Here is a 16,996-nt window from a genome sequence, read left to right as displayed (position 1 = left end):
AAAAGAGTGAGACTCTGTCTCAAAAAAAAAAAAAAAAAAAACCTTAAGCTGAAAGAATTAAAAACAATTATGATGACTGCTATGCTTCATGGTCACATAGCTAGACAAGACTAGCTCCAAGCCCTGTTCTCTTTATTATTTTTCTTTTTCTTTTCTTTTTTTTTTTTGAGCTTCTTGTACCTGGATATCTAGAGTTTTAGCAAGGCCTGGGAAATTTTCCTCTATTATATCTTCAAATAGTTTATCCAACCCTCGTGTGTTTTCTTCTTCACCCTCAGGGATGCTAAACCCTATTCTTTACCTGACTGATGATCAGAACCACCTGATAAGATTTAAAACACACATCCCCATGACCTACTCCATACCTACTCAATCAGAATTACATAAAGTGTGCTGGGCGTGGTGGCTCATGCCTGTAATCCAAGCACTTCAGGAGGCTGAGGTGGGAGGATAGCTCGAGACCAGGAGTTCAAGAGCAGCCTGGGCAACATAGCGAGACCCCATCTCTACAAAAAAATTAATTAAATTTTAAAAAATAAAAAATAAATTAACCAGGCATGGTGGCACATGCCTGTAGTCCCAGCTACTCGGGAGGCTGAGACAGGAGGATCACTGGAGCCCAGGAGTTTGAGGTTGCTGTGAGCTAGGCTGATGCCACGGCACTCAAGCATGGACAATAGAGTGAGACTCTGTCTCCAAAAAAAAAAAAAAAAAGGAAAAGAAAAAAGTTCTCTAGGTTATTCTGACTATTAGCCAGTTTTAGGAAACAGTGCCATCATACCATCTCTGCTCTGTGAAATGAAAACAAAGTGTCCGAGGAATGGAACATCAAGCATCGTTAGAAAATAATTAATAATTTCTGCAGTAGATTTCGTTTGGACTCTAAAAAGCTTACAGTCTTATAGAACAAAGGTTAGATGTAGAAAAATAAGTTTAATACAAGTTAGACTGTAGTTTAAGAGAGAGACATAGTACTGTTGGAATGCGAAGAAAGATGAGATTACATTGTGGAGGAATTAAAGAAAACTGTAGAAAGAAAACTTTATAGAAGAGAGGGCATTTGGAAACTACATCTTGAAGGATGGGAAAACTGGGCCCAGCAGAGATGCAGGAGGAACTGAAGCCGATGGAAAGAATGTGCGCAAAAGCATAAAGCTGGGAAAGTGCGGGACATGTTTAGGAAATGGCAAGTAATTCCCATGCAATACACACCCAGAAAGTTGCACTGAATATTCTGGGTGAGGTTTCTGTTTGTAAGGAACAGCAACCCATTAAAGTCAGCTCCAGGGGAGTTACCATGAGGACGTAGCAGGCAGTCTTACAGATGTGCAAGAACGGGGTGAGAACTGGAAAGGCACAGGCCAGGATTATTCTCTCCACCTCTCAGGAGCCTCTTTGTCCCATCTCTGCGCCACCTTGAGTCTATGCCACTCTTCTTTCACTCTCGATCGGTTTCCTGCTCACTCAGTCTACACGTGGGGTCCTCCAGCCCTGTTTTGTGCCATAGCCTTTCAGTTCTAGCTCCCACGGGTGACTTGACAACAGCCTCTGTGTCTGTTAACTCTAATTACTGAGACGGAATCTCAGTAGCTGAGCCCAGCCTTTGCCCTGGTTCTCTGCATGATATATACAAGCCCCTGGTCCAGTCAGCTGTATTTTTTTTTTAAACATACCCAGACCCTTTGTGGCATAATCAGCTGTATTTAGAAGAATGGAGAAAGGAATCCCATGCAAACAGGTGGTTCTGTCCAGAGGTGTTAGCCAAACTGTTAAGCTTGAAGAGAAAGTTATTGTATATGTCTAGTGTTTAGAGATAACGTAGAAAGAGGACCTTGAGGGCAGAGACTACAAGATAACATGGAACCAGGTAGTACAGGCTTGAAATGCTTGGTCAGGCAGTCTGAGAGTTCTTTAGTAGTCAAGACAAGTTGGTAAAGGTTTCTGGAATGGGCAGAGGTAATACTGAAGGAAAGATTAACTGTTTTTTAAGATGGGAAATGTCTATAGAGGATGGCTGAAAACAGTAATATCAAACAAGAAAGTGAAGAGAGAGTTGAATGGCAGAAATAAGAAAAGAAGGGATAGGTTGGTCCGAGTGCAGTGGTGTTTACAACTAATCGATCGCAGCCAGTTACAGATTCCTTTCTTCCTTCTCCACTCCCACTGCTTCACTTTTAACCAGCCTTAAAAAAAAATGGACTGAATGTGTGAGGTGGAGCTGTGGTTTAATTACTGAAAATTAATTACCTCGAAGGAGTTGTTGGTTTTATGCCCTATACTAACTCTCGGAGAATGTGTTCAACATGCAGGTAAAATGCAGGACTGAGGCGCTGGAAGGCAAGCAGACTGTGATAAAAACTTTAGGAATCATTGGCATAGAAGTTAATCATTGTAGCAGTGGATGTGGACGATGTCATCAGAACAGAAAGAAAAAAGCTAAAATCAGAAATTTAAGGGTTGGAGGTGAAAGGGCAACCACCAAAAGAAATGCAGAAGCAATGAGCAGAGAGGAGAAGATTGATCAATAGACCATAAAGTGATGACAGTCTGGGAGAAGATGTTTCAGAAAGTTAAGAGTAGTCAACAAGTATCAGATGCTGCTGTGAGGCTGAAGTTCGAAGAGGGGTAAGTGTTGCAGGGGAAAGCCACAGGATTGGGCAAGCTCGAAGTTTACTCGTGAATTTAGCAATTTAGATAAGGACAGAAATCAGAGTGCAAGGAGTGACATAGTATGGACTTGAATTGAGTCTCTGGTGGATAGAGTTTATTGTACTATTCTTGAACCTTTTCTGTAACTTTGAATCTATTTCAAAATAAAATATTTTTAATTTAATGGAAATTGGGAAACAATATAAGAGATACGTATAAGACATGGTATATTTGGAGAAAGGTCCTGGTGGTAATAGGACGACAAGATGGAGAAGTTTGTCTTAGTTTTTAAGAAAGGGCTATTTGTCACAATAGTGCGAAGGCATGAAGAAAGAAATAAGAGGACCTTTAGGTGGACCAGTCTTAGTATCTGTCACAGAGGAACATGGTTATCTATAGCGTAAGAGAGGTCAAGATAGAGCTTGAAAAAGATGGAGAAGGTTGGAAAAACTCCTCTATGTGATAAATAAGAAAGAAAGAGGGAAAGGCGTTACCAAGATTTAGAGCCTAGCAGTGCGGTGGTACATGCCGGTAGTCCCAGCTACTTGAGGAAGGAGAGTCACTTGAGCCCAGGAATTTAAGGTTGTAGTGCTCTATGATCACACCTGTGAATAGCCACTGTACTCCAGCCTGCGAAGCATAGCGAGACCCCCATCTCTACAACAGAAAAAGATATAGAGCCTAGCTGAGACTAAGTAGTTAAATTGTAGAAGAGCACTCAGCCCAATTTCATGTCACAACAGCAGGCAGCTTTAGCCATTGGCAAAGGCACTGCTTTTCCCTGACCTCCGAAATCACTTCTGTGTAATCCTGCCTTTGTTTCTGGTACAAACCAGAATTTACCCAGGTTTTTAATTATGGTTTCTGCTATTTAACATAATACAATAGAGAAGCATTTTTCACTTTAAAGAGACTTTTATATAATAGATTTTCCTTTCTTTTAAAATGTCACTTAAAGTATTTTTATAATTGTGGTATCTAATTTCAAATACTTGGGATTCTCTTAATTTGAAAGGTGCTGGCTGACGGATTCCTGATGATTGGGATCGATGGCTCAGAAGCAGCAGATGGATCTGACTGGTTCTGTTATCATGCAACCTCTCCTTCTATTTTCCCTGTCGGTTTCTGTGAAATTAACATGATTGAACTTACTCCACCCAGAGGTACTTCATCCTAATATGAACACTGGACTTTAATCCTTGCTTTCGTCTTACGTGGTATCTGTTAACAGCATTTAACACAGCCCTAAATTTTCTTGCTGTGTGAATACATACATAGTATGTGTGTGTATGTATAGATAAACATACACATACATAGAAGAGCTGTGGGGTGCTCTAAAAACAAAGCACTGTATTCCAGCTAGGTTTAATAAATTAGTATAGAATTTTTCCTGAGCATCTGTACATTTTATAGTATGAATTGGTGTTCTTAAACCCTGATGAGACAGTAATATAGGCTCAATAGGCTATTGTATTGACAAACTTTTTTTAAAAAATATTAATAGATACTTTAGCCTTTGAGGGAAAGAAGTTTCTATCTTTGGATTACCAGGTGGCCTTTTAAAAGGAGTCCTATCTTATTTTAACTATGATGGCTTCACCAGTGATTTTCCTAATTTCAGTATTTGAGCATTGGGGTTTTCTCTAAGAAAAGAAGGGCAGGGAAGCTAAAACTAAGGTCTATAAAAATAATATTTGCTCTCAGCGAGTTTTCTTTCTTGCAAAGAAAGAAAAATATCACTCCAAAGTATTAAATACTAAGCTGTTCTAAAGCCTAGGATTGAAAAAAACAAAAGTCTATCCTTATAGTAAATAGAGGAGAAGAGTCAACTTTTGTATTAGAGTAAGTAGGCACACCAGTGTGTCTAGAAAAGGGGGAAATTTTTTTATAACGTGTAATTGTTGCACTTAACAGTATTAGCATGTGTTAAAAGTTGATCATATAACCTAAAAGCTGAGATTTGTGTACTGAGTTACTTTCTGTCTGCATTTTAGGATTATGTTAATTTTAAATGAATTGCTACTTAAACCACTTGTGTTTTTTAGGTTACACAAAACTTCCTTTTAAATGGTTTGACTACCTCAGGGAAACTGGCTCCATTGCAGCACCAGTAAAACTATTTAATAAGGTAAATTTAAATGACAGCATAATGATTATGTGGGGGGTTTTCGATGCCTCGTAAGTGCAAATCATTGTTGATCAAAATGTCTTTGACTTATGTTAGAATTTCTTAGCAGACATTAATATAAGCAAACATACAGTAATAAAACGATGTAGCTGGTCTGAGTGCAGTGGTGTTTACAACTAATTGATCACAGCCAGTTACAGGTTTTTTTGTTCCTTCTCTACTGCTTCATTTGACTAGCCTAAAAAATAAATAAGACAGTATATTAATAAATATTTTCTTAGGCATCAAAGCTTGTTTCCAGATTATGTTTCCTTTTTTTTTTTTTTTTTTGAGACAGAGTCTCACTCTGTTGTCTGGGCTTAGAGTGCTGTGGCGTCAGCCCAGCTCATAGCAACCTCAAACTCCTGGGCTCAAACGAATCCTTCTGCCTCAGCCTCCCAAGTAGCTGGGACTACAGGCGTGCACCACCATGCCCAGCTAATTTTTTTTTTTCTGCTAATTTTTTCTATTTTTAGTTGTTTGGCCAATTTCTTTCTATTTTTAGTAGAAACGGGGTCTCGCTCTTGCTCAGGCTGGTCTTGAACTCCTGAGCTCAAACGATCCACCCACCTCAGCCTCCCAGAGTGCTAGGATTACAGGCATGAGCCACCGTGCCCACCCTATGTTTCATTTTTAATGTAGTGAAATAGAAATGAATACTTTTCCTAACTAGTTTCTTAAATGCTTCACCTTTGTACTATGTTTAGTTAAAGAATTATTTGGGATTTATGCTTTGACTGTGCTGCTTCCGTTTTTTGATTTCTTAGTAATAGTGGAGTTGTGCATTCTTTCTTCTTTACACCAATGTCGATGTTCTGCTTCTCCATGTCAGGATGTTCCAAATCACGGATTTCGTGTAGGAATGAAATTAGAAGCAGTAGATCTCATGGAGCCACGTTTAATATGTGTAGCCACAGTAACTCGAATTATTCATCGTCTCTTGAGGATACATTTTGATGGATGGGAAGAAGAATATGATCAATGGGTAGACTGTGAGTCCCCTGACCTCTATCCTGTAGGGTGGTGTCAATTAACTGGATATCAACTACAGCCTCCAGCATCACAGTGTAAGTTGGTATACAGAAAAGGTGTCCTTTTGTAAAAATCAGCAATTCTCCAGAGGACTATCTCACATAAATCATCTTGTGAGCTCACAGGACAAGAATATACCTAAGTCTGATTGGTTGCCAGGTAAGATACTAAGACTGAACACCAATATCACAGAATCAGACCATGTGTACCATGGCAGTGTGAACTCAGTATCAGTTACATAATAACTATGGAAACACAACAGTCACTGAATTAAACTAGACTTTCTGTTTCAGTAAGCTTAAAATTACAGACTAAAAATTTATTGGCATATAATAAGTGCCGTTGAGTAAATAGTGGAATCCGTCTGATATTGAGGCCCATGGTTTTGTAGGAATAAGTACCCTTATTTTCAAAGCATCATGTACTTTCTATAAGGATAATAGTCTCGGTAAAAGATAGTTCATCTTTAAGTTGTATCTAAAATTGTAAGCAATTATCTGGTACCAATTTTCCCTTTTTATTTTTCAGCATCAAGAGAAAGCCAATCAGCATCATCAAAACAGAAGAAAAAGGCTAAGTCCCAGCAATACAAAGGACATAAGAAAAGTGGGTCACCGCATGGTGTTCACATATATTTTCTAATTGTTAACCAATTGGGTTACAGTATTCTTGCACAGAAAATGATATCTCTTGTGAGAACTGATGATTGTGCATTGTGTATTATGCTTAAAGGTGCAGTATGCCATAAAAGGCAAACCTTTTCAATAATGAGAAATACTTACATTTTAATTGACAGGAGAAATGATTACCATGGTATTTAAAGCATACATGGTAAAGAATAGAGCCTATGAATGATTCTTGAAATAATATGTAAACCTACTAAAAGTTAATCCTTTTTGAAAAACTTTATTTTACTTATTTAAAAAAGCAGATGTTTGATACTTACAGTAAACTTGGAGCCTAATAAACCCATCCTTCTTACAAAGCAAAACTCTCTTTCTAGAATAATACTTGTAAGAAATCCAGGTTGAGGGCTAACAAAATCAGGCTTAAGCAGATTTTTCTAAATATGCTTTCTGTGTTATACTTCACTTTACAGTGAATGATTGTTGGCATTAATAGCCAAAGCAAAAGTAATATAAAATTTCATTCTGAGATAACGTTTTTTGTTTTGTGCGTTTTTTTCTTTTTTTGAGACAGGGTCGCATTCTCTTGCTCTGTCATTCAGGCTGGAGTGCAGTGGCTTGATCATGGCTCATTGCAACCTCTAATTCCTGGGCTCAAGATCCTCCCATCTCAGCCTCCTGAGTAGCTGGGAGTACAGGCGTGCACCACCACACCCAGCTTATTTTTTGTAGAGATGGGATCTTGCTATGTTACCCAGGCTTGTCTCGAACTCCTGGCCTCAGACGATCCTCCTGCCTTGGCCTCTCAAAGTGCTGGGATTACAGGCATGAGCCACTGCACCCAGCCTGTTACTGTTTAAAGGAATCTTTAAAATTAAAAGGTACACTGGAGGATTAAAACTGAAACAGCTTTTTCCAGCTGACTTACCAAATATGTGTAAATACTATGTTCAGATAGTGCTGATCTGTCTCACTAACAGCCAAGAGACTGAAGCAGCATGAAGAATGAAATACACCCTGTTTTTACCTTTTTAATTATAGTTGTTTGTTTATAATTTTTTAAGTGAAGAACTTAAAAACTTTTAGCCTCTGTAGTGGTGCTTTGAAAAACAAGTTTCCTCCCAGCCTGAAACCCAGGTTAGCCTCATACCAGTAACTGGCCTTTCTCTTGTCCTCTCTTTTGTAGGCATAAAATAGTCATAGGCCCAGAATTATTTTGTCCACCAGCTGTTTGCCAAGTCTGATACTCACCTAAAAGAAAGCATGGCCAGACCAGGCAGATCAAAATAAATGCCTGTTTATCTGGAAATGATTAGGAAGAGTTTACATGAGAACTTTATGTCAATGGACTAACCATAGCAGGTGTGATTGCTGAGTTTTTTGTAAAGTAAATAACACAGCCTGCTTTAGCCTGTGTTTTCACTTTCTGTTGGACAAGACTTTGAGATTTCAGAATTTTCTTTCCAAGACGTCAAATTAAGAACTGTTTTTATTACTCAGCGGCTATATGACACATGCTTTTTAGAACTAATTTATGAGCATCGTGTGCACAATTCACATGCCTCCCTCAGTGTGACCCTTGCAGGGTTTGTTTCTGACTTATGGAGTTTAAATTATTTTGAATTAATGAGCTGGGGACATAGGAAGAAATATGTAATTAATGAAGTAGTAATATCAGTACCCCAGTTTTTAGTGACATTTATCATTACCAGATTTCTGGATTAGCTAGAAAAATGAATTTAGCTGTACATGTAGCACGTTCCTTAAACGTGACATTTTAACAGCTCTTACTAGTATGATATCATCTCTAATGTCCTTAAATTGTCACTTGGACATAGAAAGGAAAAGATCTACAGACCCATAGTTCCTCATTAAAAACCCTTAAGGCCAAATGTGTTTTAGGATTCATAATATTTTGGATTTTAGAAAAGAGATACGATCTGTGTAACTTATATTATGTAACACCCCTTGCAGACTCTGGGGCATTTTCTAAAGCAAAATATGTGTAAGTATTTACATTAAATGGGCCAAATAAAAATTATAAATAGTATCACCAGGTGAGGTGTGGTTTTGTTGTCAAAGTTTTACTAAGAAACTTTTTGAATGTTGGAACTGAGAATAAGGAATTATAGTACTGTATTAAGAAGAAGCAGTTTTCATTGGAAGCGTACTCCCTCCTTTTATTTTTTTATTTAACTCAGCAAACAGTTTGCTAGAAATTTTTCTCACAAAACTTCAGTTAACCAAATAAGAAAGAATTTGGAGCTTAGAAACCTGTCATCCATAGCAGGCAGAGGTATATCAATAGCAAATGGGCTGTAAAACCTTTGGTTTGTTTTTAAGTTTGCCTGTAGATAACCATATTCTGGCTCTGTTGTTTCATCTTATTGCTCTTTGATCTTTTTGTAGTTAAAATCATCCCTCAGTGTGTTCTTTGGTAGTGCTTGTTTTTTACAGAAATACACAGTTGATTGGCTTCATTGTTCTAGCTTGCTTTGTAATGAGCTGTGTTCATGCTATAAAGAGAGAGCTATTAATTAGCACTTTTGAAAATAATGTCCTGCCAAGAGTATCATATAGATGGTCTGATCTCAAAAGCTTCATTTTTGTAAGGTGTAGTAATTCTAGAGCAGGAAAAACCAGCACTAATTTCTGCTCTAAATTTCACCATTTTCGGGGACTATTGTAAGTAGTAAGAGTTAGAGATTTCTCTTTGCGTTTTTACCTCGAAGTACATAGTATATTGGAAAAAGTCAAAGTGGTTGCTGCTGGCGATTTTGGTTTGGCAGTGGAAAATTGATTCTGTACTCCCTAGTAGCTTAGTTTCCAGATCATTTTACATAGGAATACTGTCTGACTTAGATTTATCTTTTAGCTTTGATTTTGTAAAGCATAATTTCTGATTGCTCTTACCGGGTCATTGTATGCTCTGGTGGAAAATAGACATAACTTATAGTCACAAAGATATGTAAGATAGTATCCTTCAGCTTTCAACCTGATTAATGTGCTGTGCTTGGTTCGGCATTTGCAAAGTTCAGAATATTTTTTTGGTTGGTGAAAGCATTGTACAAGTTTTAGAAGGCTTATTTGCTTATGTGAAACTATGGCTGAATGGTGTGATAAATTTGTTTCAAAAGAAATTAGATTGCTTAAGAACTTGTAAGCAATAACCTTTGAATTTTAGAGATACTTTTAAGAATAAGAATTATAAGGGCTTTCTAAAAAAGTGGATTATAAACTGTAAGTTAGGGGAACACATTTTATATCAATAAAATCCTGCCACCCAGATAATACATTTAAGCTGTTACTACTTTGATTTCTCCCTGAAGGCCAGTGTTTGGGCATATATAGGCAGTGAAATGCTACCCTAAAAGTAGTGTTTAATGACCCTTTCTCTCTTCCGTTGAGTTTTCACCCCACCTCAAGCAGAGATTTTTCTTGAAAGAAATTAGCCAGCTCTTCACACTGAAACCTCTCTATAGTTCATTTTGCTTTGTTGCGTTTTAAATTTATTTGAGAGAACCAGGATTACCAGACTCTCAGAGAGTAGAAACAGTCTCCCCCAACACACACACACTCCCTCTCTCACTCCCCCTGGTTTTCAGAAATACAAACCTTGCATAGTTGGTTCTCTTTTCAGAGTGTCCTATGCAACACAGCTTTCCTAGTTATATAATGCACTTTTCTTACCACGCATGTAAGTGAAAGCTTACTTTAGTCTGACTTGATATTTAGAAAGGAAGATGCCAGTTGGGAAGAAGCCTGTCAGTTTGTCGAGCCTGCCCATGACAGGTGGGGTGCGGAGGAGCTTCTCTGGTGACGAAGAGTTGACTCCTCCTCAGTATCGAACCCTTCCAGCACAGACAGCCCTGGAGGCCTTCCCACCTCCCAGCACTAGCCGAGAGTTCAGTCCCAGCCTCAAACAAGGTAATTAGTCACATCAGCACCTCAGGTACTACAGAGGGTAAAAGGTAATGGGTAGGGTGGTGGGAGACTAAGCATGGTCTGGCATGACAGGTGCTGACTCATTAAATTTTTCGTTTTCTTTCAACTAAAAAATTCATTTTCATTAGTCCTTGGTAGACACTTCACTAAGACAAATCATCAGGGAAGGATTTTTATTTTGTTATGAAACATTTCTGAGCTTCAAATTAGGGTGGTTATAATTTCAATGTATGGAATCAGGAGACAACTTGTAATATTTTGTGGTTTCATTAAAATGATTGAACATTTTGCATTAGAGAATTCTGTGACTTAACCTGGGGGAGAAATGTGTCATTAGGGGTAGATCTGATTAATCAGATCCAAAAAGGAGGCTTTATTCATAGCATTCCATAGTGTCTCATTCATGGAAAGGACGTTTTGAGTTCCACTATAATTTTAGTTTTGGTAGTAACATTTACCACAATCTTAGTTGAATAACATAGATTTAGAAATATGATACCTGTACAATTTCAGCATTGAATTTGAGTGAAATTTATTTTCATAATTTCGTGTTTATGTATATATAGTGATTAATTAGGGAAGTGACATTTTTGATTTGAGTTTAATTGGTTAGGCCAAGGCAGTAGATTGTAAGGAAGACGGCAGAAGGTTTTGCGCTTTGCAGTTGCTAAGAACAAACGTGGTATCAGAAAGGCTTCACTTGCATATGATGAGCTTTAGACATGAGGACAGATGATACAGCTTCAAAGCCAAGGTTGTGTCTGCTTCGGCATATATGCTGCCATATCTTAACTATTGCTTTTAAACTAAATTAAACTCATCAACATTCTTTAAAATGTCTTTTGTGTGTTGAAAGCCTAGACAGGACTTAGTAACTACCTGTTTTCTTCTCATTCTCCTTCCGTTTGCTAATATTTTTGCACCTGCAATTCTCAGCCTTTGAGGGGGGCACATTTTAAGGTATGTTCTTTAGCTTTTGCCTCCCTCAAAGTGTATTCAGTCATCTTGCTCCTTCCCAGTCTGTTTCTCAGAAGATCACTCTGATGTTCTTACATCCCAAAGAAATTACAATGCATACTTTCTTTGCATGAAAAACAGATTAGGATTGCAAATTCAATGTTACCTGGTCTTTAATGGAAAAACCTTCAGAGTCTATCTAAAGAGCATTCCAGTTTCTTTTCTTCTTTAACTTTTTTCTTTTTGTCCTTGTTTATGAAATAGTCTTCTTTTGCCTGGTTAAGTATGGATATTGTGAGTTCTAAATATATTCGAATTTTTATTGTATTTTGGATATATTTTCTTTAAACACTAGACTGATTTTGGAGGTACGTGTCCCGTTTTGAGAGGTTCCTGATTCATGTAAGACAACCTGACTTCTGGGATGGACAGAACCCAAGAACTGAGAGTAGATGTACTAGATGGAAACAGCTTGTCCTCGATGATTTCTTCTTCCACCAGTATTTATAGTATCTTCTGAGCTGAGGCCACATCTCATGGGATTTAGTGTGATTTTACTCTGGTGTATGTAGGGACTATATTGCTACCTTAACTATCTGAAAGTTACAGTTTGATTAGCTGTTGAGATTATTATTTATGGGCTTTGTAGCTGAGAAAATGTGATTTTGTTTAGTTTATCTCCTGAAATGTTAGTGATTAGTGTCAACAGAGTGACTTCATTTCAAAAACGGGGCTAAGAAAATGCATTTGTGTAGAAAGTAACCTTCAATCACAGCATCTGTTTTATTCCATCCTTCATCCATTGAGAATAAGGTCCGGAAAGGAGAAATGATTAATTAGTGTGAAGATACCAGACAGGCTTTATTTTAGAGTCCATGAAAACAATGAAACTTTGCATTAAAGCATTCCACATCTCAGTGAATGTTTCACCTTTATCTTGAGTGACTTTTAAGCACATCATTTCCATATTTAACATGACTAGAAGCATAATCCAGAAATGTGTTGTTAGCAGTAAATGCACATAGCTTCAGGATGTGCTTTTGAATCTCAACTTACATTTCTTACATTAAAAAAAATATCTGTTTGAATGGAACATGTTTGATCTTGGAGCACGGTAATTGTTTTCTCATTCATTTAGCCATTAATCATCATATAACAAGATACCGTTTTAATCAACCTTTTATTGTGGGTACTGCACCTTTAATGAAACTCAGGTTTTGTTTTCTTTTCCATGTGTTTATTTTCATGGTATTGTTTAAATGTCCTTCACACTTAATGCATGTTGGTTAGATTTGAAGGATAATGATTATATGCTTGATACTGTTGTTCACAAAAGCATTTTTATCATACTATAATTTTTTTTTAAAGAAAGGAAGAACTGCACAGTCTCGTTTGCTTTACCTTTCAACAGTCTGATTGGTGTTTGTTTTGCTATTATTTACACAGTGTATTCACTTTTCTGTTTTTGGGCTATTAAGTTTTTGGCCACCAATACCAAAATAAGTACCAAAGTAAAATAAAATGTCATCTCTCAATAGATTATTCTTTAAATTAGTAAACAAGATGTCAGAGGCCATTATTTTTTAAACCAGTTGTTTGTAACAAAAATCAAAATGTGAAATATTTTTGTGACTGCACTATTTGACTTTAAAAGTTGTAGCCATTTTAATATTGTTCTGCCTGGTGACACTGTTACTGCTTCATGAAAGACTTTAACGGCTTACTATCCATCCAGATACTCTTGAGTCCTAATTCTCTTCATAAATTGACCTTTTTTCCCAGTATGAGCAGTTCCCAATTTATATTCCATATATATGTATCCTTTTACTCTAGTTACTAATAAAAATATACTTAACAGAGAAAAACAAAAAACTTTTCCCTTTCATTTGTAGCCAAATACCTGCAGGGGCAGGCAGTCCTACTTATGTCATGGGTAGCATGAGTGTGTTGAGCTCTGTGGCAGACGGAGATCTCAGGCTGCCCAGATACAGAGGTAGCAGCCAATCAGTTCCCACTCATCATAGCTCTTAGCTCCTTAAGGATGCTAGGCTCGTATTTTGAGATTCTTATGTGAAATCTCTTGCTTCAAAATATATACTAAAATTGGCTGGGCATGGTGGTGGCTCACACCTGTAATCCTAGCACTCTGGGAGGCCAAGGTGGGAGGATTGCTCAAGGTCAGGAGTTGGAGACCAGCCTGAGCAAGTGCGAGACCCCGTCTCTACTAAAAATAAAAAGAAATTAGCTGGACAACTAAAAATATAGAAAAAATTAGCCGGGCGTGGTAGCGCATGCCCATAGTTCCAGCTACTCTGGAGGCTGAGGCAGGAGGATTGCTTGAGCCCAGGAGTCTGAGGTTGCTGTGAGCTAGGCTGACGCCACGGCACTCTAGCCCAGACAACAGAGTGAGACTTTGTCTCAAAAAGAAAAAAAAAAAATATATATATATATATACAGTAAAGTTTATAAATAACCACAGGGCCCAGGTGGTGGGAGGGCGAGGTGGGGCAGTGGAAAGCACAGTTTGTGACTTCTGATTTAGCAGATGTGTGTGTGCTGAAGAAGTTGGGGAAGAAAGTCAGCTTTGCTCACTGTGGGATTAGATTCCTTTAGGTGCATTAGTGTAAGTGGCTACCTCACCTGTTCTTTAAATTATTTGAAACTTTAAAAACTCAGTTTAGTTAGAAAGTAACTTTTTAAGAAACCTGAACACATCTCTTGGAGGTTGGTAGTTACTGAACTAGAGTTGCTGTTTTGTTTTGGTTTGGGTTTGGGTTTTGGTTTGTTTTTTTTGAGATAGGGTCTTGCTCTGTTACCCAAGCTGGAGTGCAGGGATGCAATCAAAGCTCACTGCAGCCTCAAAGTCTTGAGCTCAAGCAATCCTCCTGTCTTAGCCTCCCAAGTAGCTGGGTCTACAGGCATGCACCATCCTACCTGGCTAATTTTTTTTTTTTTAGAGATGGGGTCTCACCATGTTGCCGAGGCTAGTCTGAAACTCCTAGTCTCATGCAATCCTCCCAGCTTGGCGTCCCAAAGTGCTGGGATTACAGGTTTGAGCCACCACACCTGGGCTGAAACTAGTTTCTAACACCTAGATGAGATCATTATGATTAGAAGAAAAAAGAAGTGAAGTAATTTTTTGAAGGCAAAAAGTTCTGTAAAAGGTAGACTAGACTAGAATCTGATGGTTTTGGGTAATTGTGTCGAGGAGCAATAACAAAGAGAGGTTTATAAAAGGAGGTAGGAACATCTCAGGGTTAACTTGGCCTAAAATTTTTGCCTAACACCAGTTTGGAGCCTACCAAAAATGAGATTTCTCCTCCTCTTCATGCTTGTTTGTGGCATTAGAAGGAGCCCTCCTATCACAAAGAATTCTGACTAGCATGACTTCTGTGGCTTCCCAGAAACCTAAGCCCCACTTAAAATATTAGAAACTGAAAAACGGTTTCCCATAGAAATAAATAAATACCTACTGAAACATGACCTATTCATAAATTGAGGACTGCCCATACTGTTGGTTTATTTTCATTAATAAGCAATCATGAGATAAGAACTCAAGCAGGCAGTAAATACTGCTATCAAGTGATCCAATTGGAAATATTAGCAGATTTGCACTGGTGATTGTCACGTTGCTGGTGTCAATAAATTTTTATTTTAGTTAAAAGAATTGCTTGATTTTTCTATGATTTTAGGTTTAATATAGGAGTTATTTTGGTTTTTGGTTTTTTTTAGAGACGAGGTCTCACTGTGTTGCCCAGTCTGGAGTGCAGTGGCTATTCACAAATGCTTTCATAGCACACTGATTGAGATTCTGTCTCAAAAAAAATAAATATATATGTAAATTAAATACTTATATAATTTGTTTATGTAACTTACAGATACTATTTTATATTATAATATTTTTATAGTATTTACTATCTGATATCTTTTTCCTTCAAGGAATCTTTTTAATAAAGATACCCCTTGGGAATAATAAGGTTATATTGAAGTTGTATTTGTTATGTTGGTACTTACTAAATATTATGCTTCAGAACCATGCAGAAAATACATCATTGTTTGTATGAACATTGACATAAAAGTGAATACTTAATCATAAGCAAAATTCTGATTGTTTTAGTTAAATTAGTGAACACTATGACCTTGAACATTTTATTGAAGATGTGAGTTGTTCAGTGTCCAATATGCCATATTCCTTTTCAGAACATTGCTTAAACTGCTGTATACTTTGAAAATTAAAATTGAATGCTCATACTTCAGGAGTTTAATTTTAAGAGTTATTGAAGAAATGAAGAAGTCTTATTAACTGTAAAGCTGATGGAACATGGAGATTAAAGGAAATCTGAATATTCCAGAAAGGCTTAATAACATTTCGTATATATTTCTTTTTCCTGCAGTGACTACGTTGCAGCTGAAGGAGGAGTTGCTGGATGGAGAGGACTATAATTTCCTCCAAGGAGCATCTGATCAGGAAAGCAATGGCTCTGCCAACTTCTACATCAAACAAGAGCCATGAATTGGCTCAGAAACTGAGGGTGGGGGAAGGATTTTACACAGGACTGATTTATAATCAATCCAGCTGTACAGTGGGGCTATTCTACTGGGACATTTTGCTAAACATAGAAAATTTCAGTTCCAGATTTTTCAGGTGGGTGGGGAAACTATTTTAGTCGGGGGGGAAATTTTTCAATTTATAAAGATGGACAATTTTTGTGTTGTATTTGAAGCTTTTGAAAGAATTTTGTAATATTTTCCAAGTTTGGATTTATGTGCATTGTTAACAAGAACTGAAATTCTAACTTTTTTGGTAAGATTAAAGTTTAGGTAGCAGGATTGAAGGAAATGATTTCAGAAGGATATAGTTGTAAATGCAAATGAACTGTCATTACAAATGAACCTTTTTGGTACCTGTTGGGAGATTTTGGGATTTTAGAAGTTAGGCCAGTCACATCTCCAGCTTCCTTTGCTGCAGAAATATGCAACTGAGCCCCTCATGGAGGGTTCATCACCACATAGATCATGGAAGGGGTAACTAATTATGCTTGTTGGCGTTTTATTGCAGCCCGTTTTAAATGTGTGTACAGAAATGTTTTTCATTCTGTGAAAATTTATTTGGAGTTCTGTATGAAACTGGAAGAACTCTGGATACTTTTATATGTTCTCTTTTAATTAAAAAATGATTAAAATTATCCTAACACTAAAGTGTTAAACTGGAATGGTTGACAAGATATGCAGGATCTCGGTCTACATGTTGAGGGGTTGGAGAAAATGCAATATTGTCTTAACTTTATTTTATTTTCCTTGCTAAAATAAGGATGCCCCACAAAAGGGATTCTGATCAGTTCTTTACCATTTCCCTCCATCTGTGAGATGATCACTTGGTATAACCACACCCAAAAACAGATGTACTGTATTACCAGGCAAATCAAATTGAAAGTTGTCCAAAGGCAAAATAAGTTTAGATTTCAAAAATCATTCCAGCTCTGCTTTTAACTATCCTGGATTTGTAAGAAAACTAATTTGAAAGAGAATTTAATTTTCTTAAAATTCCATATATATATATATTATGAATTGTCTTTAATCATATTCAGAATTTATTTTAACAGTAACCAATTTGGACCAT

General features: G+C 37.2%; 1 protein-coding gene across 1 annotated transcript in view; it reads left to right on the top strand.

Annotated features, from left to right (window-relative positions):
- MBTD1 (mbt domain containing 1) overlaps positions 1 to 16,049 on the top strand; it is a 56,127-nt gene extending 40,078 nt beyond the window's left edge. Inside the window, exons 12-16 of the mRNA XM_012661544.1 lie at positions 3,665 to 3,812; positions 4,695 to 4,777; positions 5,649 to 5,883; positions 6,377 to 6,454; positions 15,771 to 16,049. Of these exons, the coding sequence (XP_012516998.1) occupies positions 3,665 to 3,812; positions 4,695 to 4,777; positions 5,649 to 5,883; positions 6,377 to 6,454; positions 15,771 to 15,889 (663 nt within the window). The 3' untranslated portion in view covers positions 15,890 to 16,049. The remainder of the gene's footprint in view (positions 1 to 3,664; positions 3,813 to 4,694; positions 4,778 to 5,648; positions 5,884 to 6,376; positions 6,455 to 15,770) is intronic.
- The last annotated feature ends 947 nt before the right edge of the window (positions 16,050 to 16,996 follow it).

Source organism: Propithecus coquereli, unplaced genomic scaffold, assembly GCF_000956105.1.
Source record: "Propithecus coquereli isolate 6110/MARCELLA unplaced genomic scaffold, Pcoq_1.0 Scaffold119, whole genome shotgun sequence".
NCBI classification, from domain to species: Eukaryota; Metazoa; Chordata; class Mammalia; order Primates; family Indriidae; genus Propithecus; species Propithecus coquereli.
Note: the sequence above shows the minus strand (reverse complement) of the source record. Positions and strands in the feature narration are given on the sequence as shown.